Source organism: Macrotis lagotis, chromosome 2 (genome assembly GCF_037893015.1).
Source record: "Macrotis lagotis isolate mMagLag1 chromosome 2, bilby.v1.9.chrom.fasta, whole genome shotgun sequence".
In the NCBI taxonomy this organism is placed as follows: domain Eukaryota; kingdom Metazoa; phylum Chordata; class Mammalia; order Peramelemorphia; family Peramelidae; genus Macrotis; species Macrotis lagotis.
The window spans coordinates 314,711,860-314,737,591 of NC_133659.1; the positions used below are offsets into that span (position 1 = coordinate 314,711,860).

General features: G+C 37.3%; 1 protein-coding gene across 8 annotated transcripts in view; it reads left to right on the forward strand.

Annotated features, from left to right (window-relative positions):
• Positions 1-25,732, forward strand: part of CFAP54 (cilia and flagella associated protein 54) — a 225,198-nt gene that overhangs the window by 133,086 nt on the left and 66,380 nt on the right. For all 8 annotated transcript variants that reach the window (XM_074226630.1, XM_074226635.1, XM_074226629.1 and 5 more), the window contains 5 exons: positions 4,957-5,139; positions 8,061-8,147; positions 12,809-12,931; positions 17,693-17,749; positions 22,274-22,478. In XM_074226630.1, the coding sequence (XP_074082731.1) occupies positions 4,957-5,139; positions 8,061-8,147; positions 12,809-12,931; positions 17,693-17,749; positions 22,274-22,478 (655 nt within the window). The remainder of the gene's footprint in view (positions 1-4,956; positions 5,140-8,060; positions 8,148-12,808; positions 12,932-17,692; positions 17,750-22,273; positions 22,479-25,732) is intronic.

The following is a 25,732-nucleotide window of genomic DNA, read 5'->3' on the forward strand; positions in this document are numbered from 1 at the left end:
AGAAAGGAGGAAGCTACAATTAGAAATACAATTATCTCTTCCACATCATGGGGTTAGGGGCCCAGAAGATCCATGTACAATTTTTTATCCTCCCTTTGAACCAGAGAAGGAGTCTGAATCTTTTCATCTTCTTTAATGAGATATTTACAGTATCTTCTTGTAAAATTTGGGTTAAATATTTGGTCATGGGCTCTGTGTCATCTGCTGGCCTTTGCATGTCATCTGTGGCTTCTGACAAACTTTCTCAAAATTCCCCTTTAATTTCTTATGCCATCCCATGATAAATTGAAACCACTACTGGAAACGTCACAATGTGGGAGGAATAACTTTAATAAGTCTGTATTAACTCTACTGGCCCATCTTGCTCTCAACACATCCATCTATACCAGGGGCAGAAATATCTGACCAATGACCCATGAAATAATCTGGTCTGGAGCTGCCAAGGCAACTGCAGGCAAGATTCGAAATTCAATAAATCTAGAAACTTTTTAGGGGTGAATTAATTAAATGTTTGATCAAAAGTATTTCAGTTGCTAATTTTGTATGGCTCACAAATGGTGTTAAAAATATCCAAATGGCCCTTGGTAGAAATACGTTTCTCCACCCCTGATCTATTATAACAAGATGCATGAGAAAGTTAAAGAACAGGAATTGTGACTCCTACAGAGGGAATCACTAATAGGAAGAATGATTGTTCTGTCATTACAGATGAGGAAACTGAGGCAAACAAGATTAAGTGCTTGCTTAAGGGTCATGCAGCTAGTATCTGAACTCAGATCTTCCTGACTCCAGGACCCACCCCCTACCCACTAACCCACCTAACTGCCAGTAAGAAAACATTAAGGAGTGAGGAAGAGAGGCCTCCACAAATGTCTTGCTCAGGACCCTTCTCCTGACATGGGAGTGATGCTGGATCCTTGAAGGCTTTGCCAGCTGAGTGAACACACAGGCTAACTCTACTAATTGGAAAGAGTTGACCTAGTAGCAAGGAATGGGCCAGGTATCTGGGGCCAGCCTGGCTAAGTGTGAAAAGACTCATGACTAGAAAGTTGGCTACTAAGTGATGACCATTAGGACCTTGAATCAATCTATAAATTCACAAGATTGTGGCCTTTAGTCCTAACCATATGTGTGCATTCTTTGTGTTTATCACAGAGCAAATAGTAATCTCTTAATATATAATACAAAGTAATACAAAGAAGAAAGTTAAGTTGCTGAAAGAGTTTTCTGGTGATGAACTATCATTATAATAAATGGTGTAATAGTATGGTGGGAAAGGAAGGGTGAGATTTAGAGAGACCCATCACTGTCTTGCTCCTCCATCACCACATGAGCCTGAGAAGAGGTCTCCACTAGGTTGAGTATACCTGAACACCTCCATCATTGGTCATCTCTAGAGGATCCATGAGAAGCTGTGGATGAAAGGAAGGAAGAAAAGACATGGAAGGATAGTAATCTGGGTCCAAGTAACAATACTCTTCCAAAAAAAGGTATCAAAAGGAAAATAGCTGAAATGAAAGAGGCCTAGACTAGGCCTTTGGAGCCCCCAAATCTCTCTTGACTCTTGTGTTTTCTTGGGACCTTGATTTTCTCATTTACAAAATGGGAGATTTAGATTTAGTTACACTCCCCATGATCAAAGTCCATGTTCAGAGGATAATGAATCTCTTTGAGCTTTGGCTGGTGTCTATGGTTAGACTTGAAGAAGTTTCAGGGGTGGTAACTCTACCAGTGAGTTCAGGGCCAGATCCCTGTGAGATACTGGATGTCACCTTATTCTAATGGCAGGTGTATTTCAAAAAGTTCAAGATGTTTTTTAATGCATAGAAGGAAACAAAAAAGTAAAGATGGAATTCTAACAAATATAGCAATTTGATTACTTTAACACACATACTTTTTAAAATAATATTTTATTTTCTCCCAATTACATGTAAAGATGATTTTTAACATTCATTTTTTAAAAACTTGAGTTTCAAAATCTCTCTTTCCTTCCCCTCCACCCTCCCTGAGTTGATAAGCAATTTTATATAGACCACACACACACACACACACACACACACACACACAGACATCCTTAAAAATAAATTCTATAGAATAGAATGATCATTTTCAAAATTATTTGTTTATTGGAATGTTTGGGTTTGATCATTTTTAGATTCAAAATAAAAAAGCTAAAATATTTTTTAAAAAATAGAGAAAAATTTCTCTCTCCTCATGAAAAATTAGAACTAGGATTACACTGATATTTTTATTTTTTAAAATTTATTTACTTATTTTTCCAACTACATGTAATGGTAGTTTTCAACAATCTCTTTTTGCATTTTCCCTTTCCTTCCCTTCCCCCTCTCCATGACAGAAAGCAAAGTAATAAAGACTCCATATCTATAATCATGCTAAACATAGATCTATATTAATCATGTTATAAAAGAAGAATCACATCCAAACAGAAGAAAAAAATTTAGAGAGGGGGAAAAGACTTAATTCATAAGACAACTTTTTTAAAAATGGAAGATGGTAAACTTTGATCTGCATTTAAACTCCACAGTTCCTTCTCTGGATATGGATGGTATTCTCCATCATAAGTCTTTTAGTATTGTTTTTACGATTATACTGCAGCACTATAGTTGATTGTCACCCCATGTTGATGGTAGTATGTTCTTTGTACTGATATTTAACAGGCAAAATATTTCCTCTCAAAGGTATAAAATGGTAGGAAACAGATTGTCATACAAATGACTGTAAATTAAATTGGAAAACAGGAAACCTTCTGAAAATTAATTGGGGGAGCGAAAGACTGTCACAAAAATCTTAATGCAATTTAAAATGTAAGACTTTTGGGAAACCCTGTATAAGAAATCTATTTAGAAAAATGGACTTCGTTCAGGGACCCCTGAGAGCTATATACTGAATGTACCATTAGTTGGAGCCATTTGATACAATCTCAGTGATAGAAGTGACATCTGAAGAGTTCCTTGGGCATCCATGTTGGTCTCTTCAAAGTTCCCCTTTCCTTTTATCTGGTCCTGATCAGAATTATTTGTGATCATGTTGTCAAAATGTTCTTCTTGACTGCAACCTGTAGTTTCTGAACTGATTTCTTCAGCCGTGGGATCTGGGCAACTTCATATCCAGATAAAAAGTTGAACCACCTCAGTGACCTGGGGTACCTTACATAAGAAAAAGAAACCAGTTAAACTAACCATATGTGGAATTCTTTGCTCATCTCATGTTTTTGATATCTTGATTTTGCTGATAAAATCCGAATTAGCAAAATTTTATCTGAATTAGAAAAAAAAGGTTGTTTTTTTTTGTTTTGTTTTTTTCACCTAGAGATACAGCCATGGTAGTAGTTTACAAAACTACTAGATGCTTTGTTTCTTTTGAAGGATTATCCTACCTGCTTGAGTTTTCAGAAGAGGCTGAGTCTATGAAGGCTGGATAGGCAGCTCTCTTAGGGAAAGTATGCCTGACACAGCTCAGATAGCTGACTCTCTAGTACAGGGTGGGGAACATTTTTTTTCTGCCAAGGACCATTTAGATATTTATAGCATCATCCTCAGGTCATACAAAATTATCAACTTCAAACTTAGCCTGCAGTTGTGGCTGTTAAAAAAATACACACACACACACACACACACACACACACAAACAGACACACATAATGTACATATATATTGTACAAATTGTTTTCAGTTGTTTCTGACTCTTCCCAACCCCACTTGAGGTTTTCTCGGCAAAGATATTTCCTTCTCCATCTCAATTTACAGATGAGGAAACTGAGGCAAATAGTTAAGTGACTTGCCCAGGGTCACACAGCTAGTAAGTGTCTGTGGTCAGATTTGAACTTAGGAAGATGAGGCTTCCTTTCTCCAGGTCCAGTACTCTGTGCACTATGACCCCACCTAATTGCCCATATATACACCCATACCTATTATATATATTATATAATAATATATATAATATATATACACACATACATAGATACATATACATTTACTGGACTTTTTATAATGGTACTAATAATTAACAGCTAAAAATCACCTCATCCTCTAAGGTTCACACAGTAGCATTCTAAAAGGTTTACACAGTTGCATTTGATTCTCACAACAGCTCTGTGAAGGAAGTGTTATTATCCCCATTTTTCAGAGGAAGAAACCAAGGCCGGGAGATAATGAAGGGGCTTGCCCAGAATTAGACACCCGGTAAGGGCCCGAGACAGGATCTGACTTTAAGGCAAATGATATATCTACCACCCTGCCCTGACTTTTAAAAAATAATTTTTTTTCTTTGTTTTTTGGGGTTTTATTTTTTGCAAGGCAATGGAGTTAAGTGACTTACCCAAGCTTCACACACACAGCTGGGTAATTATTAAGGTGTCTGAGGCCAGATTTGACTTCAGGTCCTCCTCATTCCAGGGCCAATTCTCTATCTACTGTGCCATTTAGCTACCCCCCCCGAAATATAAATAAAATTTAACAATTTTTTTTAAATTGGGGGCAGTTAGGTAGCTCAGTGGGTAGAGCACTGACCTTGGAGTCAAGAGGACCTGAGTTCAAATTCGGCTTCAGATACTTAATATTTGTGTGACCTTGGTCAAGTTACTTAACCCTATTGCCTTGCAAAAACCAAAATAATAACAATAATAATATGTTTTAAAATATCATAGAGTCCCCTAAATGTGTGAAATCATTATCAGACAACTTTCACTAAAGTGACTTTCTTCTTTTCTGCCTAATGGGACAGGGAGTGTTGATCAAAAATTTTTTTTCATAATATACATGTTCTACTGCCTGGGTTAATAGCACCTCCTGCTGCCATTGATGCCTGAGGACCACATGGCCCTTAGTGCTTTCATCAGAAAATCATCCCTGTCCGTGTTTTATTTATTTTACTCCAGTTTTACTGATATATTTGATAGCTATTCAATTTTCTCTTTTCTTTTTTTTTTCTTTCTAGGCTCTTCTTAGAACCTCTCTAATACATCCCAGACATGACCATGAGTATGCGCAATATGAAATTTCCCAGCTCCTTCCAGGCCTGGATCTCTTTTGTGACCGATATAGAGCAGATGTGACTGTTGTCCTCAGCAGCCTAATGTACATCAGTTATGAGCTCCATTCTGTTCAGCACAATCTTATTGTAAGTCACGTATCACAATTTTGCCTTTTCTCAATGATTCATGTCCCATTTGATCTTTTTTTTGGTGTAACCTTTGATGATAATGAAATGGAAATCCCCATGTGCCCCTTTTAAGTTAATTTATATTTCAAGTTATTAATAATCTTGCATGAGGTTACCTCCTCTATTCTCACTAAATACAAAAGAGGCTGTTGTTGGCATGTTTTTATTTGGTTTTCTATGCTGTTCTAATGTTAGTCCTTCTGTAATTTAAGGCAACATCACAGGGCTCAGACATGGAGCCCAATTTATGGAGTCTGTCTTTTTACTCCTTTCACATCAATGGCCCATCCAACCTTATAAGTATTTGGTGCCGGAGCTGAGGCCCAGAGTTTCATCATTTGCATCACTTGGCTGTTCCACCCCCTAGGAGCACCCAAATTGGCTAGAGTTGGTTGACTGTGAAACGTAATGTCCCAGATAGCCCTACAGCGAAATCACATCTCATCTGGTTGGAGGTGGGGAGGTGGCCAGGCAATGACAGAGTTAAAGCTTGATTCTAGAATGCTGATGTTATCAAGTCCATTCCACAAATCAGACCCCAGCTGTCGGTAGGCAGCACAGATGGACTTCCTTATTCTGTTCCCACAGAGTAAGCACAAAGGGAGCTCTTCAGAAAGACTATTCCCCTTTTGATTGTGTTTGTTTTGGTATAATTTCCTCCTTTATGTAATCGCATAGTGAACCTATAGTACCTTAGTTGTAATCTTTGCTGACCAACTCACTCCTCTTCCTCCTTTTCCTGTTGCATCTTTCCTAGTTTGTATTCTTTCCTTTTCTTTTTATCACTCTTTCATGCCCACTTCCTCTTAGTTCTTCACTTTGACTCCTCCACATCATACACTGGATTCAGACACTTAATAGCTGTCAGATTCTGGGCAAATCACTTCATTCCAATCTACCTCAGTTTCCTCACCTGCACAATTGAGGATAATACGAGAACCTACTTCCCAAGGTTGTTGCTCCAATCAAACAAGTTCCTCTTTGTAAAGAGTTCCGTAAACTTTCAGACTCTATTTAAATTCTATTGTTGCTGATTGTACAGTGGCTCCCTGGTGACTTCTGGCTCAGATGCCTTTTTGAGCCCTGGGTCCCAGTGATATAATGACAACACAAACAGTGGGTAATAAGATAAAGACACATTGAATGGCTATCATTTTCTGACATCAAAACAGGAAAAAGTACCAGGATTTTCCCATTTGCTCCATTGGGGAGCTCTTAGCACAAAGTAATGTACATCATTATCATCATCATCATCATTATTATAATTAGTAACAATGATAATTTTTTTGCTCCATTCATTGTTCAGAATATATTTTGGCAGCTGTCTTTATTCTTTTGCTTCTTTCTGGACATGACTATTCCTTAGTTGCATTTTTTAAAACTGGACTCCTTTTGGTTATCAGTGCATATTTATTTTGAAGACATTTTGCTCATTTCTAAAGAAAAGCTGATATTTTTCTCAGATGCATGAGAAATTGAGAGGTCTGCTTTAAAATGGGTCTTGGGGGAAAAAAAGGACATTTAATTTCTTTCTGATGGTTGCCATGGAGAAATGGTGCCACTGTCCACATTTTTTTCAAAATTTGTATTAACCTTAGGCTCCAAATATGTTCCTGGTCATCTTGAAGGAGTTTTTAATTTCTTTAAAAATAAAAAAAGCTACTATTGTCAGTAGCAGAGAGGTAGCTATTGGCAAGATGCATGAAATCAAATCATGGGATTATACATTTGAAGGGGAAGGGATTCCAGAGGACCGCCCCCCTGCCTCCAACTCCAAACCCCTGAGATCTAGAGACAATTTTTTGTTTTTTATGGTTTTGGGGGAGTGGGGGATGGAGGCAGTTGTGGTTAAATGACTTGCCAAGGGTCACACAGTTATTAAGTATCCTAAGTTGGATTTCAACTCAGTTCTGCCTGACTAAAAGGACCAGCACTCTATCCACTGTGATAAAAAGTGTCCTGAGAAGAATCAAAGAAAACTAGATGATCCTATTGCTAGGTCAGCAGCCCCAGAACTAACAGACATGGAAAGATCAGAGATCTGTGTTTCCATCTAATGCTCACATTATTTTTACTGTGGGTAAGACACAGACCATGGAACCAGGGCCAAAAGGAAGCTGACAGATAGGGACAGGATGCTGCCATCTCAACATTTGTTTCTGGTACAATCAGCCTCAAATTTCTTAATGATTTTGTTCAGAACTTGAAGATCATTTAGAGATCATTTAGACCAAACCCTTTGTCCTTCAGATGCCAAGCTTGATACTCCAAGACCTGTAACAAGATAAATTCTCATTTTAAGTTATCTCATTTTTGGTGCCCTTTAAATCAGAAGTAAAATGAAATGGATGATGGAGCTTAAATGTCTTAAGCAAATCTATGCACTTCTTTTTTCCTTCCTCAGAGTTGGGGGTCCTGAGTACAAAGAGTAGCAGTTGATTATGTTGAATTTTTATGTTTATTATATGTTGCAATCTAAGAGGATTGTGCTGGTTAGTGTGGACTCTTTGGAATAGTTAATATACCTTCTTAGAGATCTTGATAAAGTTACCCAATTCAATTCATTTCAGAAATGACAGACATGGGGCAGCTAGGTGGCACAGTGGATAGGGCACTGGCCCTGGAGTCAGGAGTACCTGGGTTCAAATCTGGCCTCAGACACTTAATAATTACCTAGCTGTGTGACCTTGGGTAAGCCACTTAATCCCATTTGCCTTGCAAAAACCTAAAAAAAAAAAAAGAAATGACAGACATCACAGTTAACAAAGAAGGAAGAATCATTGCTCCTCACTATTTCAATATTAATAATTTTTAAATGAGAGATTAACTCTTATTTATAAAATGTATGTCTAAAATACTAATTTTCCCCTTTTCTGTAGATTCTGCCACTCCTTGCATTATACCACTACTTTGTCACAGACATTTGCCAAGATGTTTGTAAAGGCATAGATGCGAAGTTCCTTAAGGTAACAGCAAATTGACTTTTAAGACATTAAGTAGACTATATGTTATTTTTCAGTAACAAATTTATTGCTTCTTTTAGGTTTTTGTCATGAATCATTTAATTTCAACATTCCAAACTAATCCAACCATTTTGGAGAGCAATATGAAATTGTGCCAAGAATTAAAATTCTGTTTACCTTTTGATTCAGCTATACCACTATTAGGTCTATTTTACAAGGTGATCAGGAAAAAAGGAAAAGAACCTCTATGTTCTAAATTATTTATAGAAGTTCTCTTTATGGTGAAAATAAGGGGAATGCCCATTAATTAGAAATGCCTAATCAGGTTGTGATATATAATTGTGATGGAAAAGCACTGTACTATAAGAAATGATGAGTAGATTGATTTTAGAAAAACATGGAAAGATTTGCATGAAATAATGAAGAATGAAATGAGCACAACTAAAAGAACATTGATTACAGTAACAGGAATATTGTTCAAAAAATAACTATGAATGAATAAGTTATTCCATGTATTATAAATATTCAAATCAACTACAAAGCACCCATGATGAAAACACCATCCAGCTCCAGAGAAAGGACTGATAAATAGAAATATGCACAGTTATGGTTTTAAACATTCATATACCTTGTCTAATTGTGGCCGACTCTAGTGCACGGTGGAGAGCCAGGAAGGGAAGAAGACAGTTTGGAACTTAAAATATAATCAAAAAAATTAAATTGAAATTTAAAAAAATTTAATTTTCCTTGGTGTGCAATTTAAAGAGGACTAAAATGAAATTCCATATTATTTTAAAGTATAGTAAAAAATTTACTAGGCATATTTATCTAGCTCCTTAGGTTTTATGAATTTCATTACATCATAAAGTACATCTAGATGGCCCAGTGGATAGGGTACTGATCCTGGAGCTAGAAAGATCTGAGTTCAAATACAGCCTCAGATATTGCCTAGTTGTGGGACCCTGGGCAAGTCCCTTAACTCTTCCTCAGTTTCCTCCTCTGTCAAGTGAGAAGGAAATTACAAACCACTCTTGTATCTTTACCAAGAAAACCCCAACTGAAATTCCAAAGAGAACTGAAAACTACTAAATAACAATAGCAACAAAAATAACATTTTTTTGTTATTTTTAAAGTTTATGTTTAAAGTATCATTGAAATTCATGGCAGAATGAAGGCAAGGATTCACTTGAGCTCTCCCACAAACTCTTCCAAATAGCTTTAAATAATGACTCTACACAAATTCTAGAGTGTCAGAACCCACAAAAAGATGGAGGGAAACAATTGTTCAACCCCAGAAAATTAGAAGGTCTGCAGGAAAGGTCTCTTGCACCAGGGTGAGAGAGAAGCTCAGTGTATTGAGACCCCGTCAGTGCAACTGAGACCCCAGCAAACTAGCAACACGCCTGGGGCACTGAATCAATAGCAATAGGGTCTGTTTCCAGATCACTCAGCCTACAGATGCCAAAGACAACTTAGAAGATTGGTAGAAAAGATCTGTTACACTTGGGTGAGAAAGGAGCACAGTCCAACACAGGTTAGGCCAGAGCAGCCCTGGCCCCAGAAAACCAGAAGGAGTCCTTGGGAACCACTGACTGTTGTGGCAGCAGTTCCTTCCAGAACTCTCAGTTGAAACATGGCAAATGACTCAGTCAGGTTAGAAGGAGATTACAGGGCTCTCTTTTTAAATATTTATTTTGAGTTTTACAATTTTCCCCCATTCTTGCTTCCTTCCCCCCACCCCCCACAGAAGGCATTCTGTTAGCCTTTACATTGGTTCCATCTTATACAGTGATTTCTACAGGGCTCTCTTTGCTAGCACTGATAGAACTGTTGCTTTGGCCCTACTCAGATCCTGGATGGCAATTCCAGGATAAGGAACAGAGAAGTATAGCAGAGCTTGGGGCTCCAGGGGAATGGTGACCCTCATCAAAGTTCTAGGGCAGAAAAGAGTACTTATGATCATTCACAGACCAGAGCACAAACCAAGAGTATTAAACACCTCTTCTTACATTATACCATCTTTGAAAAGGTGAAAACTTAAAGGTCCCTAGAAGTATCTCTGAAAACAGCTACACAAAACCCTTGAAGCTTTGAACAGTAATGCTTTCCACCCTGGATGTAGAACTCTACTTTAACAAAGAGTTCAAACTCAAGTAATAGACTGGGACAATAAGAAAACAACAAAAAAATTCTGACCATAAAACACACACACTCAGAAGACGATAACAAAGTCAAAGCTCCTACACCCAAACACTGCAGGAAAATTAAGAATTGATCTCAAACTATGGAAGAGCTCAAAAAGGATTTTGAAAATCAGTAACAAAGGTAGAGAAAAAATTGGAAAGGGAAATGAGAGTGATACAAGGAAATCATGAAAAATGAGGCAATAGCTTAAAGGAGACCCAAAAAATTACTGAAGAAAAAGAAACCTTAAAAAAACAGACTAGGTCAAATGGAAAAAGAGGCACAAAAATTCACTCAAGGAAAAATTCCTTAAAGAGTAGAATTGGCCAAATGGAAAAGGAGGTATAAAAGCTCACCAATGAAAATAATTTCTCAAAAAATTAGAATTGAGCAAATGGAAACTAATAACTGTATAAGAAATCAAGGAACAATAAAACAAAACCAAAAGAATGAAAAAAATAGAAGGCAATGTGAATTATCTCATTGGAAAAACAACTGACTTTGAAAATAGATCCAGGAGAGATAATTTAAAAATTATTGGACTACCTATCTAAAAACTTTGATCAAAAAATGAGCCTAGACCTCATCTTTCAAGATATCCTCAAAACAGAGAGTAAAATAGAAATGGAAAAAGAATCCACCAATCACCTCCCAACTGAGATCTCAAAATAAAAACTCCCAGAAATATTATAGACAAATTCCAGAGTTGCCAGGTCAAATAGAAAATATTGCAAGCAACCAGAAAGAAACAATTCAAATATTATGGAACTACAGTCAGGATAGCACAAGATTTAGCAATTTCTTATTAAAGGATCAGAAAGCTTGGAATAGGATATTCTATAGTGCCAAGGAGCTAGGATTACAACCAAGAATCACCTGCCCACTAAAATTGAGTACAGTCCTTCAGAGGAAAAATATGGACATTCAGTGAGATATAGGACTTTCAAGCATTCTTGATGAAAAGATCAGAGTTGAATAGAAAATTTGACTTTCAATACAAGTTTCAAGAGAAGCATAAAAAGTAAACAGGAAAGAGAAATCATAAGGGACTTAATAAGGTTAAATTGTTTACATTCCTATTTGGGGAGATGATACTAGTAACTCAAAAAACTTTCTCATTATTAGGGCAAAAGGAGTATACATAGGCAGAAAGCATAGGTGTAAGTCAAGTACAAAGGGATTGATATCCAAAAAAAATTTAGGAATGTAGTGGGAGAAAAGAAAAGGGAGAGGTAGAATGGGATAAAGTATCTCACATAAAAGAGGCAAGAAAAAACTTTTGTACTGGATGAGAAGGGGGAGAAGGTGTGAGTGAACCGTATTCTCATCAGAACTGTATCAAAGAGGGAATAACATACACACTCAATTGGGTAAAGAAATTCATCTTACCCTACATGAAAGTGTGTGTGTGGGGGGAGGGGATACTAGAACGAGTTGTGACAGAAGGGAAGGTGAATTGGGGAAGGGAAAGTTAGAGGTGAAACACTTTTGAGGAGGGACAGGGTGAAAGGAGTGAGAAAGAAGAATAAATGGTAGGGGGAAGGATGGAGAGAATTAGTTAGCAATAGTAACTGGAAAAAAAATTGATGCGAGTTTCTTTGATAAAACACTTATTTCTCAAATGTGGAGAGAACCAAGTCAAATTTATAAAAATAAGAACCATTCCCTAATTGATAAATGATCAAAAGATATGAAGTTTTCAGGTGAAGCAATCAAAGCTATCTGTAGTCATATAAACAAATGTTCTAATCAGTAATGATTTGAGAAATGAAAATTAAAACAATTTTGAGGTACTATCTCATACCTATTAGATTGATTAAGAGAACATAAAAGGAAAATGACAAGGGGATGTGGAAAAAATGAGATATCATTAATATACTGCTTGTAGAGTTGTAAACTGGTTCAACCATTCTATATAGCAGTTTAGAAACTATGCTATGTTATTTTCTTGGGTATATTTTACCAAGCTGATGCCTCTTTTTTCATGATTTTCCTGGATCATTCATTTCTCTTCACTATTTTTCTTTTACCTCTCTTACTTGATTTTCAAAATTCTTCTTGAACTCTTCCAAGACCTGAGACCTATTCGTATTTTTCTTGGAGCCCTTGGATGTAGGAGCTTTGATTTTGTTATCTTCTTTTAAGTGTGTTTTGATGATCCTTCTCACCACAGTAACTTTCTTTGCTTAGATGTTGTTGTTTTTCTGTTTTCTCATTATCTCAGCCAATTACTTGACTCCTAACTCTTTGTTAAGGTAGACCTCTGCTTCCAGGGTGGAGAGTGCACTGTTCCAAGCTTCAAAGGTTTTGTGCAACTGTTTTCAGATACTTTCAGGGATCTAAAGTTTTCAGCAAATTCTGTGATCATCTGGGTTAATTAGAATAATCCTGAATTCAGAGGGATTTAACCCCATTTCTCACACTATAGCTTAATGTGAGTAGATCCAATGCCTCATTTTTTTCTTTTCTTTTATTTAAAGATAGAGGTCCTTATCGACTTAGGATTCTTTTCTGAAGCTTATGCTGGAATTCTCAATCTTTATCCTGGAAAAATCAGCTGTAATAGCATTCCTACATGTTCCAAATTTTTTGGGAAAACTAAGGTAAGTCTGCAAGGCTAAGTCAAAGCTATATTTTTACCTATAAAAGTTTGTTTGCTAAAATCTAAGAAAAATCACAATCAAGTTTTCCTATATGTGATTTTTTTTTAAAAAGATGAGAATTTAGAGAAAACTGCATTGACAAATTCACTTATATTATACTTTAATTAATCCTACCCAAATCATAGTGTTATTTGCTATGATATGATTTGACCACCGTAGACTTGTAGCACAATTGTAATGACGGCTTAGCCACTGGCAATAGGGGATGTCATTGTGCCTTGACTTAATGAAGACATCCGCAGCCTCTGACTGATTGCTGCAAAAACAAAGAACTAGAAAAATAGGGTGAAGGAAAGCACTGCTACCTGATTTCAGGTCATATGGGGAACACTGAAAGTCATCAATAATCCAGTTTTCATCAGTTTGACTCATTTGAAGAAAATTAGTCATGACTTATAATAGCCTCATGCATACTGCCCAGGATAAGTTTGTGTGCCTTTTTTAGTTGTTTATATAACTGTGTATTCTACAAGGTCCTAATGCTACAATACTTTATTAGTGTATAACCAGTGGTGTATAGCTTAGGTTTTCTGATGAGGCTTCCATCACAGCCTTGGTGAGAGATGAGATCAGCCAACTAGGTTATATATTCTTTAGCCATTGAAACCTATAAGCCCAAAAAAAGTGACCCTCAGCAGTCTTCTCAATATACATTTCCCTTGCTGAAGACTGATAGTGGTATGACTGAGGGACTTTAAATGTGAGGTCTTTGTCCAGGGATCAGCAAAGGATTGGGGAGGGGCTAGACCTATGAGCTTCTTGATATAGGGAATTCCCAGGTGAGGAAACACCCATCGATGCAGGTTAACATGTTCTTAACTTAGTACTCAACTTGGTCAAGGTCACATAGCCAGTATGTTTCAGATGAGGTACTTCAATCTGGATCCTCTTTGGATCTTAAGGTAACTCTTATCTACAACACCATGCTGCCTATCAGCAATGTTTTTTTTGGTTCTAAGTATTCTTGACATTAGCCTCTGTCATGTAGTATAGAGGCAGTGAGGTAGCCTAGTGGAGAGGACTTTGGACTGGTGGGGAGATATAGATAGAGTAGATAAAAAAGATATTTATTTTTTTATATAAATGTGTATTGATTATTTTTGTTTTTTTATTATCCTTATTTCCCTATGAATTCCTCTTCCTTTCCTCTCCCAGAGAGTCATCATTTGTAACATAGAGTAGATAAAGAGGAATGAAATCATTTAGCAAAAACAAATTCCCCCAAAATGAATGAACACAGCAAAAAAAAAAAGTCCAATATTATGTGCAGTATCCCAAAATCATGGTTTCCCATTTCCTCAAAGAAGCAAGAGAGGTCCTTTCTCATATCTCTTCCTTGGAGCTAAGCTTAGCCATTTTAATTTCACAACATTCAGTTTTAAGTAATTGTTTTGTCAATTATCATCCTTTCCATTTACATGTAATCACGGTGTATTGTTTTCTTGGTTCTTCTTACTTCATTTTTCATCAGCTTATGAGTCTTCCTATGCTTATCTGTAGATATATATTCATAGTAGCACAATGCTGTTCTTGGTCCAATTCTTGTTATTCTTCTTAAAAATTAGAGGAAGTGTTTAAAATAAAAACTAAATCAATTTCCTAATGGCTTTGTTATCTTGCAATTATATTTTTTATAAAAATGATTAAATGTTTCATTATGAAAATGTACCTAGGTTTGGGAAATGTTAGGAATCTTCTTTTAAAGAGAGTGATCTTAATCAAAAGTTAATTTCCCCTCAGAAAGTTAAATTCTCCTAATTTTTTGCTTTGATGTGTAAGAAATGTATGTTCTCTTCTCATCCTTAATTTCTTCATTTTCTGTAATGAAAATAATACCTCCTACCTTTTCCAATTTATTTCAAATTTTGTGTCTATTCACAGATAATTTTTATCTGGATTTCTTATTCTGTTCTCAAGAATTGAATTGAGTGCTTAAAGCAGATCCAGAAATGAATAATGGTTCTTATATACCTAGGTCTAAATTAAATCAAAATGGAGTTCAAGGAAAATTAATGTATCCTGCCTCTTTACTTTTTTTTTTTTTGGCTTTAGTTTTCCCAATAATCTGAAGTCCTGGCTGCTTTTGCCTTAAATAAATTTGTGTTTTATTTTATTACTCGGGGCTTTGGGAAACAGCAGAAAAGTGTAGACTTCTAGAATGATGAGCTACGGGGGTGGGGGGGTGGGGGGGTCACATTAAGAAATGAAAATATAATGGGACAGCTAGGTTGTGCAGTGGAGATAGAGCACCAGCCCTGGAGTCTGGAGGATCTGAGTTCAAAAGCAGCCTGCTATTTAATACTTAGCTTGTAATATTGGGCAAGTCACTTAAGCCCATTGCCTTGCAAAAAATCAAAACAAACAAGCAAACAAAAAAGGAAATGAAAATATGAGTGGGACCAATAGACATTTGTCAGTCAGTGAAAATGGTTAGGAATCAATTGACTTGTGATGGAGTGAACTCTGGAACTGAAGTCCAAAGGTCTGGGTTCCCACCAAGGAACTGTATATTCTTCAGTAGCTATGTGACCCAGGAAAATCCCCTCACTTCTCTGAGAGTCAGTTTTCTCTTCTATAAAGTAAGGCTAATAAAGCTCAAAATGTGCATCTTCGGGTATTGAAGTTTTAAACCTTAAAACCCTAAATAAACACTATTATCATTATTATTATTATTATTGTTCACAAAGGCTTTTACAGATTATATTAGAATATGTTGATTATTTGAACTTGTCTGGTTTTTTCTCCAAACTTTATTTGATCTGAATATTATTATTGTACTGAAATTATTCTTCGAGAGAGAATTATCTATACATTTCCTGATATTGAATCGAAAGTTTTCTCCTTTATCTTTACTTTGTTCCAGCATTTGCTCTTTGTGCCATGGCTAGAAGTGACATCCTTGATGCTATAAAGTCTTGGTTTTCCTCTTGCAGTTCTAATTGCTGCTTTGGAGTCTTCTTCACTTGCTTTCTCCCTTCCTCCAAGACAGAAGACATATCTCCTACCATTCATTCACTCCTTGATCCCCTCATTTCGTATCTGATCCTCACCCACTCTCAAACGTCAAATGCTATATTTTATACTTGAAGATGATTTATTGACCTACCATCAAAAATAGCATAAGGTTTGCAGAGCACTTTATAAATAATATTTTATTTCATCCTCACAGTAGAGGATGAACTTCTCCTCTTTCTGTTCTGTTCCTTGCAGTAAAGGATGAACTTCTCCTCCTCCTCTTTCTGTTCTGATTCATCATCAGTGATAGCCAAAACAATAATAGCAACTTATATTTTATACAAGGTTTATGGTGACGTATCACCACAGAGATTCTCATCTCATCTCACCACCCAATGAGTATCAACCTTGTTTTGCCATTTAATAAACTGAGACTCAGACAAGTTAAGCAAAGATTGAAGAATGAATTAGTAGAGAGAGTAAGACAAGGAAACAGAGATGGCATAATGTGGTTTTTTTTTAAGATAAATGGTATCCAGACCCAGGGATCCCTCAAACCTAATTAAACTTCTATGAAAGATTGTGTTCTATTTATTATGTTTTTGGAAAGCCATTGATGAGGGAGGGGAGAACATCCAGAGGAGAGCAGCCCGGTTAGCAAATGACCTAGAACAGTAGCTGTCAAAGCATGGTCCACAGAGCCCTTGGGGTCCCCAAAGGCCTTGTATGGTGTCTGCAAGGTTACAAGTATTTTCACAATAAGTCTAAGATATTTTCATTTCTAGCATAGTTAACATTGATTGATAAAGCCCACAAATAAAACCTCTTTGAAGGAGGGGGTGAGGATTGAGGTTTTCAATAACTTTAGAAGAATGTAAAGCGGTCCTGAAGCCAAAAAATTTTGAGAACCACTGTCCTCAAGGATCCAGAGATAATTCTTCTGGAGAAGACGTAAGGAGTCTGCAGAAGAAGGGGTCTGTTTACACTGTTTGGGCAGCCCTAGGAACAAATGTACAAACTACAAAGAAACATATTTAGGATCTGGTAATGAGAAATTTGCTCCTAATTAGAACTATTCAGATGTGGAATAGACTAACTTAAGAGAGAGTGGGTCAACCCTCACTGGAGGTCTTTAAATAAAGGCTAGTGACCTCCCATCAAGTCTATCATAGAAGGGATTCTTGTGTAGGGATGGGTTTAGGTAGATTTCTGAGCTCCTTTTTAACTCCAGTATTTTGTAGTTTTCTGAACTGGGAGTCAGGAAAAATGGGATTGATTTGATTTATAGTTAACTGTGTGACCTTGGATAAGTCATTGAATTATTATGTAACTCAGTTTCCTTGGAAAAGGGGGTATTGGATTCACTTCTGAATCAATATCTTACTACCTTGAAAATTTGGTGTCCCTAGTCTTGCACTTTATAGCTCCAATACTTGGAATTGCCCATAAGCAGCAATCTCCTATGCTTTTCTTGACTCTTGGTCAGTATTGTAGAAGTTTTCTCCTTAAGTTAACTGGTTCTCTGAGAAGAAAAGCTTCTTGGAGCTAAAAAAAATGTTTACCTTCCTGGGAGGGAGGGATTCTTCTTACTCATCACACCATCACCAATAATGGTACAGAGTTTGCAAGAGACACCTGGGCCAACTTTCAAAGTTACTGAACACATTGCTATAGCAATTCTCAATTAAATTCACTCTGTCAACTCTAAAAAAGTCCTCATACTAATTCTGATTTTGTGTTTGCTAGCACATCACTCAGCCATTTAAAGCAGAAAAACCTTGTATGTCTAAAGAAAATATACAGGTAAGGAAACCACTCTTTTGTATATCATTATTTTAAAAAAATTATATATTTTTATATTTTAAAAGTTTATCTTGATTTCATTAACTATTTCCCCATTAAATTAAACAATTAATATTCATTGATTAAAACATTGGGTTCCAAATTCATTTCCTCTTTACAACTCCTTCCCCACCCTTTGAGAAGGCAAGAGATATGCTATTGTATGACTGTTGTTTTTGGTTACTAGTGAATCTGAGGAAAAGAGTTTGCTGAAGTAGAAATTTGTTCCCTTTTCTCACTTCCCTGTGCTTTCTCTTAAAAGGCTGAGAATGGAAGCAAGTCAACCTAATCTGTGGCAAGCCTGAGTTAAGGTCTGGGAATATATAAAGAAGCTAAAGATAGTTCCTGCCCTCAAAGAGCTTAAAATCTAATGGAAGATCCAATGAATAAATACATACAAACAAGCAATATAGAGAATTAATAGGAAATAAGTCACAGGAGGTTCTGGCATAAAGAGGGGTTAGGAAAGGTTTCCTTTAGAAGATGGGAGGCTCATCTTGAAGGAAAGTAGGGAGGTGAGGTCAGTAGTTGAAATGGAGGAGGGAGACCAGGTTTAGGGGAAGCTAGAGAAAATGCCCAGAAGTCAGAGATGGAAAATCTTGCTTGTGGGATAGCCAGGAGGCCAGACTCACTGGATCAAAGAGGATATTTTGTGGGATAAGAGGTAAGAAAACTGGAAAGGGAGGAGGGGGGCTAAGGTAGGAAGGGCTTTGAATGCCAAAGAGAGCATTTTGTGTTTTTCCTGGAGACAGTAGGGGGCCCTTGGAGGGTATTGAATAGAGAAGTGAAATAATCCCTTTAGGAAAATCACTATGATGACTGATAGAAGGAGAAACTTGGGGTAGGCAGATCCACTAGGAGGTAATTTCAGTAGTCCAGGTATCTGAGGTGATGAGGGCCTGCTCCAGGGCACTGTCAGTATCAGAGGAAAGAAGGGGATATACTCTAGAGATGTAGCAAGGAAAATCAAGAGAACTTGGCAATCAGTTGAATATTAAGGGTGAGTGAGATTGGGGCTGAGGTGAGGAGGTGAGCAAGAGTGAAGAGTCCAGAGTATCTCAGGTTTCCAGCCTAGGTGGCTGGGAGGATAATCCCTTCAATAGCAATAATGATGATGGGATTGGGGAGGATTTAGGACAAAATAAAATGATTTTGGTTTTAGACATGCTAAGTTTAAGATGTCTACTGGACAAGATATCTGAAAGGTTGCTGTAGATGCAGCAGAGTGATGGGGACAGGAAAAGCAGATTTGAGACTCACCAATCTAGAGATGGTTATTAAATCCATATGAGGCTATCTGGGGCCAAATGTCAGTTCCTATCCCCAGTTTTCCAGTTGTGGAAACAAACTCCAAATCTTGACTCTGGCCATTTTCACTGGCTATTACCCATTCCTAAGGTTGTCTCCTTCTCTATCTCTGTCTCTAAAGTTATACTTTTTTCAAGAATCTTTTCTGAACTTGGAGAGTTGAGTCCCCTCTCTCTATTGTTTCCTTCCCTTTATCCTGTGCATATCTTTTGTGTATAGTTGTTAGAATTCCTAGAGAGTGGGAAGTTGTTCAGGTTTTGGTTTGGTTTGATTTTGGAGTTTTTTCTTTTTTTTGGTCAGATATAGACAGATATAGATATAGAGAGATAGAGATAGATAATAGATATATAAATACCTATTGATTTGACCCACATATATACACATGTATATATGGTTGTACACACACACACATATGTCTACATTTATCACATTGTGCCTAAATATATTTTCATTAAAATTCATATTGCATGTTCATCAGACATTCTCAATTACTCTGATGCTAAAGCTTTTTGCCATTAGAAATTCCTGACCATCAAGCCTTTGTTTCCTTCCTGCTTTTCTTCTCTTAACCTTCATTCCAGTTCTGAGAAGACAGCCTTCCACAGGGTTATTTGGGATTTTTTTTGGTCTTTTAATCAAGCATTATGATAAGAGAATTCTTGCACTTCTATGAAATTTCTTGGTCCCACTCCATCCATTTAGTAATTCTTAATGCTGGCTAAAAGAATCCAATAAGTTTGGGGGTGAATACTTTGGTGTCATTCTTGGACCCTCCATCAACATGAATAAGAATGGATGAGCTCCATTTCAGTAATATTCAGTAATAGCAACTTCAGTCTGTCATGGAAGGACCCATTCTTAGCAAAGATGAGTTGTTCCCATATCTAGAAAGATATTCAGCCCAATGGGCCTGTTTGATGAATATGGATAGACAGACAGTCATAGGGGATGAAATAGGCATGCTGTTTTGCTATGGAAAATGCCCCCAAATAATATGGACACCTATCTAGATCATTCCAGGGCTCCATTCCCTTGTTTAAAAAGTTCTTTACTTTTCTTAAAGAGTTTTGAAAAGCCTTTCTTTTCAAATTCACTTATGAGTGATTTCCATGTCATATAACTTGTGCGAGAAATGTACTTTCCTCTGAATAAAAGCAGCTTCATGAATCGCCTCCTTTATTGCTCACTTTCATTTCGAAGTCTTCATTTTCAGGTGCCTCATTTTTTTCCCCTTGGCATTAGAATGTGAAATAGATCTTGAGTTTCCTGTAAGGAGCCTTCACTGAAAGGGCTGCCATTAGGTGGATGTAATCACACATTTGTATTTCATTCAAGGTTCCGAGACCTCAGAAAACTTGAGAGTATTTGTTTCCTTTCAGAAAGAAATGTCAGGTCATCTTTTCCATTTCTTCCTGCTTTCTCCTGTAGGAATAATTTTATGTATAAAGGAAATGTCACTCAGATCTTTTTCTTTTAATAGAATATGAAAATGGCAAAGTAATGAACTCATTCGTTAACTAATTAAAATACTATTTTGGGGACTGTTTAATACCCTTTAGATAACACTTTTTTCCGGTATTGAAGGAAAGTAACATTAAAGAATATTACTCAGTAATCTTCTGTTGATCCTTAAGTGTTTGTATATAATTATCATTGCTGATTATATCAAAGTTCTAAAAAAATGTACTCTATTTGCTGAAACTTGGTTTTGGACCATTGTCCAAAATGAGTTAACAATATCATAGATTTGAATGCTGGGAAAACATACTTGAGAATCCCTTTGGGGTCTCTCTGACTGCTGGATGAGGGGATGTAGCCTTTGGAGATGGCAAGAAGGGGGACTCGAGGCCCAGAAATCTTGATTTTTGGTATTTCTACTTCACCTTACCCCAATCTTCTGGAATGACTCTGAATGCTTATTTTCTTAGACAATTAGCCCAGTGGTTCCATTTTCCTAGCCAGTTTTCAGCTAGAAGAGTAGAGGCAGAGGTATATTTAATTTAGTATTAGTTGGCATGTACCCTCCTTATGAGGCATTAGAGAAGAGTATGATGACCCTATGTTAAAGACATCATAAAGATGATCCAAACATTAACTAGGGCAGAGATTTTTAATCTGTGGATTCTGTTGGGGAAATGTGTGTGGGGCATGCAGAGTACCTATGAATTTAGAGAGCAAATGAAAAATATTTATCTTTATTTTCACTAACCTCTGAGGGAAATTTATCATTCCCTTCACTTATGAATGAGGGCAACAATGATGATTCTGTGAAGTGGCCTGGAAGGTTCACCAGCCTCTGCCAAAGTCTGATGAAGTATGACCCCCAAAGGGGTCAGAACTCTTCTGGTAAGGTTTCTAGCCCTGCCAGCTTCTCTGACTTGCTTCACATGGGCAGACAGAAGAGCATGCCCTCTATACTCCTCCAACTCCTCTTGGTCAGTTCTGAATTCAACTCATTTCCATGCATTTGGGTCCAATTTGTTTCAGTAGACACTTAGAAAATGTAGAATAGATTAAGCTTTGGACATACAAAAAGCCTATGGATGGGGTCAGGCTATGAAGGGAAAGACATCAGGGGGCAGCTAGGTGGAACAGTGGATAAAGCCTCCATGCCCTAGAGTCAGGAGGACCTGAGTTCAAATGTGCCCTCAGACACTTAATTACCTAGCTGTGTGACACTGGGCAAGTCACTCAACCCCAAAGCCTTGCAAAAACATAAAATAAACCAAAACAAATAAAAAAAGGTATCAGGAAGATGAACAGAGAAAACAGAGAAACTGAGGTGCCATATAAGATGAGGACCAGGTTTAGGAGGAGTAAATTGGTGGGAAAGCTAAAAGGACAAGAGATTGTGATCTAAGAAGGGAATTTCAGTGTTCTTGACCTTGGTGAGAGAGATCAAGTGTTGTGGGGACTTTCAAGAGATGATAATCCTGGGAAGGACTGAGCTAGAGTAGGGATGAAGGTCATAAAAATTAAAAAATGAAGAAGTGAAGTCCTTGCATCCCTTTGGTGATTGTACATGTTATTGGCAAAATATGTTTCCTATTTTCTCCTTGTAGGCCCTGGATGGTCTTTGATAGCCAGAACAGTTCTAGAGAGGGGCATAGAATGATATTTCTTCTGTCCTATATTCAGGGACACTTTACTCATTCTTGTTCATGATCCCTTTTGTAGGCCCTGGAAGATTTATTGAATCAAGCCATCCCTGGAAATGTCATTTTGATGTGTCATCCAGCTTTCATCTCTAAGTTTACTTTGGTCAAAATGCACTTTCTCATCAGTCTGGCAGCTACAATAAATTGCCTGCCCGAAAATGAAGTGAAACCATTCTTCTTGGATTTTCCTCTGCTGGGCTCAACCCAGACTCTGTCCAACAAAGGTAATCCCAGATGGTGGGCTGTTACTCAACCTGTAAAGATAAAGTACGTTTGGAGTGATTTCTGTCCCTCTCTCTCCATTGCATCATCTCTTTGGTGGATAGCAGTGTGGAGGTCAGGGACAAGTCCCTGCTATTCCCACTGGAAGGAAATGATGCTCCATTTTGGTCAGTGAGCAGTGTTAAGAAGGGTGGATCTGGAGATGAAGGAACTGGATTCTAATCTTAGCTATGTCACTCACTACATTCATCATCTGACTAGGACTAAATGACCTCTATGGTCCTTTCTAGTTCTAAATTTGTGACCTTAGGTATTCTAATAATAATAACATTTATATAATATCCCCTGTATCCTGATCATTGTGCAGAGGGCTTTGCAAATATTATCTCATTTGGTCCTCACAACAACCATGAAGGTTAACTCTACTAAATCACTATCACTATTCCGAGTGGACAGTTGAGGAAACTGAGGCAAAAGGAGGTATAATGACTCACCCAGGGTTAGACAGCTAGAAAAACTCATAAGCATCCCCTGAATTGAATGCAAATGTTTTTGACTCTAGGCTAGGGCCCTCTATCCAAGGCACCATCTCGCTACCCTAGTGACATTTAGGAAATGATTTCTATCCTTCCAAATATAGCCTAGAGTAGATAATGAAACTGAAGATGGACTGAGATCAATTTGGCCCAGGCTTCACAACAACCTAATAGACGACTGTTATTAGACTTTCTATACAATTGTCCACACAGGATAGCTGACACATACTTTGTATCCATGTAAATAAAATTATATTTCTAAAATGAAAGATATATTTTTCCCTCCTGGGAGGATATGACCCATATGAATACTCAATGATGGATGGGTTTTGGAAGGCAGTGTTGCAGAGCCTAAGACCGTAGGCGGTCAGAGACCTTATTTTTGGTTGACTTGCATTTGTTTAAATATAGCAACATTTCATGAATTCACACATGGATAATTTAGAATGTCTAATTTTCTAAATTAGAATTTGGACAGAGGTTGGGTTGAAGTTTACTCTGCACTGTCAGAGGGTTCAAAATGTGCAACCTAAGGCTCCGGAGGCCTTTTCAACTGACTCACTGCTAAACCCAAACCTCCTCCAGGTGTGGTCTCTCATTAGATTGAAAACTTCTGGAGAGCTGGGATTGTCTTGTTTTTTTATTAGTAACCTCAATGCCTAATTTTGATATTCATGCATTCATTTTCTTCTCTTTTTTTCCCTTTCTCCCCTTCCCCCCCTTCCCTCTTGTCTTTTCTCTTCTTTCCTTCTCATTTTTTCCCTTTTCTTCCTCTCCCTTATCCTGCCCAATATACCTTCCTCCGTCCCTCTCTCCCTTCCTCCCTCCCTCCTTTCCTTCCTCCCTTCCTTCCTTCTTCCATTCCTTCCTCCCTCACTTCCTTCCTTCCTTCCTTCCTTCCTTCCCTTCCTATCAGTGAAGAAGAGAACTACTTAAGGAGATGAAACATATTTGTCCAATAGGCCTCTGAAATCATCTGTACAGATTCATTCACTGAAGTCTTCAATCTATCCAAATCTTTCCAACTTCTCCCCTTCTCTTCCTTTCCTCTTATTCCCTTTAGAAGAGAATACTTCTCTCTAAGTTCCCTAACATTATGTGGGCACACATGCCACCCCATTGACCATCACCCGTTGCCCATCACCCTTGCTTCAGGATAGGCACATTTCCTTGTCCAGTTGCACGTCTGTCTCCTTTTGCCAGCAGGGATGATATACTATAAGTTCCCTACCATAATTTGTATTTCTGTCTTGACTTTTGAGTCTAGACACTTTAGGGTTCTGAGATGACCTTTGATGGGAAGTCTGTGACATCTACCCATCAGCAATAATAGTAAGAAGTGGTGTGTAGACAGTACTTGAATATTCATAGTATCTCATTTCACTTTCACAATATTCCTCTGAGGTAGGTACTTATTATATAGTATTGTTATTCCCATTTTGCAGATGAGGAAACTGGCTTAGAAATATGTAGGGGTAGGGTTGCTAGGTGGTGCAGTGGATAAAGTACCGACCCTGGATTCAGGAGTACCTGGGTTCACATCCGGTCTCAGACACTTAATAATTACCTAGCTGTGTGGCCTTGGGCAAGCCTCTTAACCCCACTGCCTTGCAAAAACTAAAAAAAAATAATACGTAGGGGTGAGAAACAGCTATGTGACACAGTAGATTGAGCACTAGCCCTGAACTCAGGAGGACCTGAATTCAAATCCAGCCTCAGATACTTAATAATTGCCTGTGTGACCTTGGACATCAGTCTGGACCTTGGACAAGTCACTTACCCCATTGCCTTGCAAAAACTGAAAAAAAAAAAAGAAAAAGTGCATTAAAAAATATGTAGGGTCTAGTTAAGGCTGACAGAGCTAGAAAATATCAGAGGTGAGATTCAAGCCTGGGTCTGAACTGGCTCCTTAGACCATTTTTTCCTACCACATTCTGTGTAAGTCAATGTGATTCTCAGACAAATGTTCAGCAAGGATGGTGAGTTGGGTGGGGCATTAGATGAGATCAGTAGAGCAGGCTCAGTGACATTTGGGAAATTACAGTGTTTTCAGTGATTCCAAAGTCAATTGGGAAAACAAAATAACAGGAGAATATTTGAAACCACTCAGGAGAAGAAACTGTTGTGCTTTGGAAGGCTCCATCTATTTAAAATTGATATGCTAATTTGAAAATATTCTTATCTAGTCCTTAATAAAATATCTTTTAGAAGATTTTATTAGCTTAGACATAGCACATTATTGAAAATAATAAAACTGTTCTTCTTTTCAAATAGTCTATAATTTAGACTTCTTACCAAGTCAGATTGGCCAATTAGTTCAAATTAGTGAGGTTTTACTATAATATAGTGACTATTATCTGGTTTTCATTTATTGAACTTTGTAGATCTCTATAGCAATCAGCAACTATTTTCAGTTTATACTAAAAATGTGAATTTGTGTAGAATATTACCTAATACATTGCAGAATGAACTTTAATTATAAAGGGGGGGAAGACAGGAAATACTTGGTTTTAAAATGAAATTGTTTAAATGGAAGATAGAATTTGAAAAGATTTCTTATGAAGGCACATCTAGTGATACCAGGTAAACTAAAGCTGTTTTCTTTTTTTTGCCTCAAAAGTGAAAAACTTAACCATGGTATATAAACAAACACTGGTGTGTTGTTGCCATTGTGTAATAAACTTTCTATGGAACTAATTCTTCTCTCCAACACTGTTTCA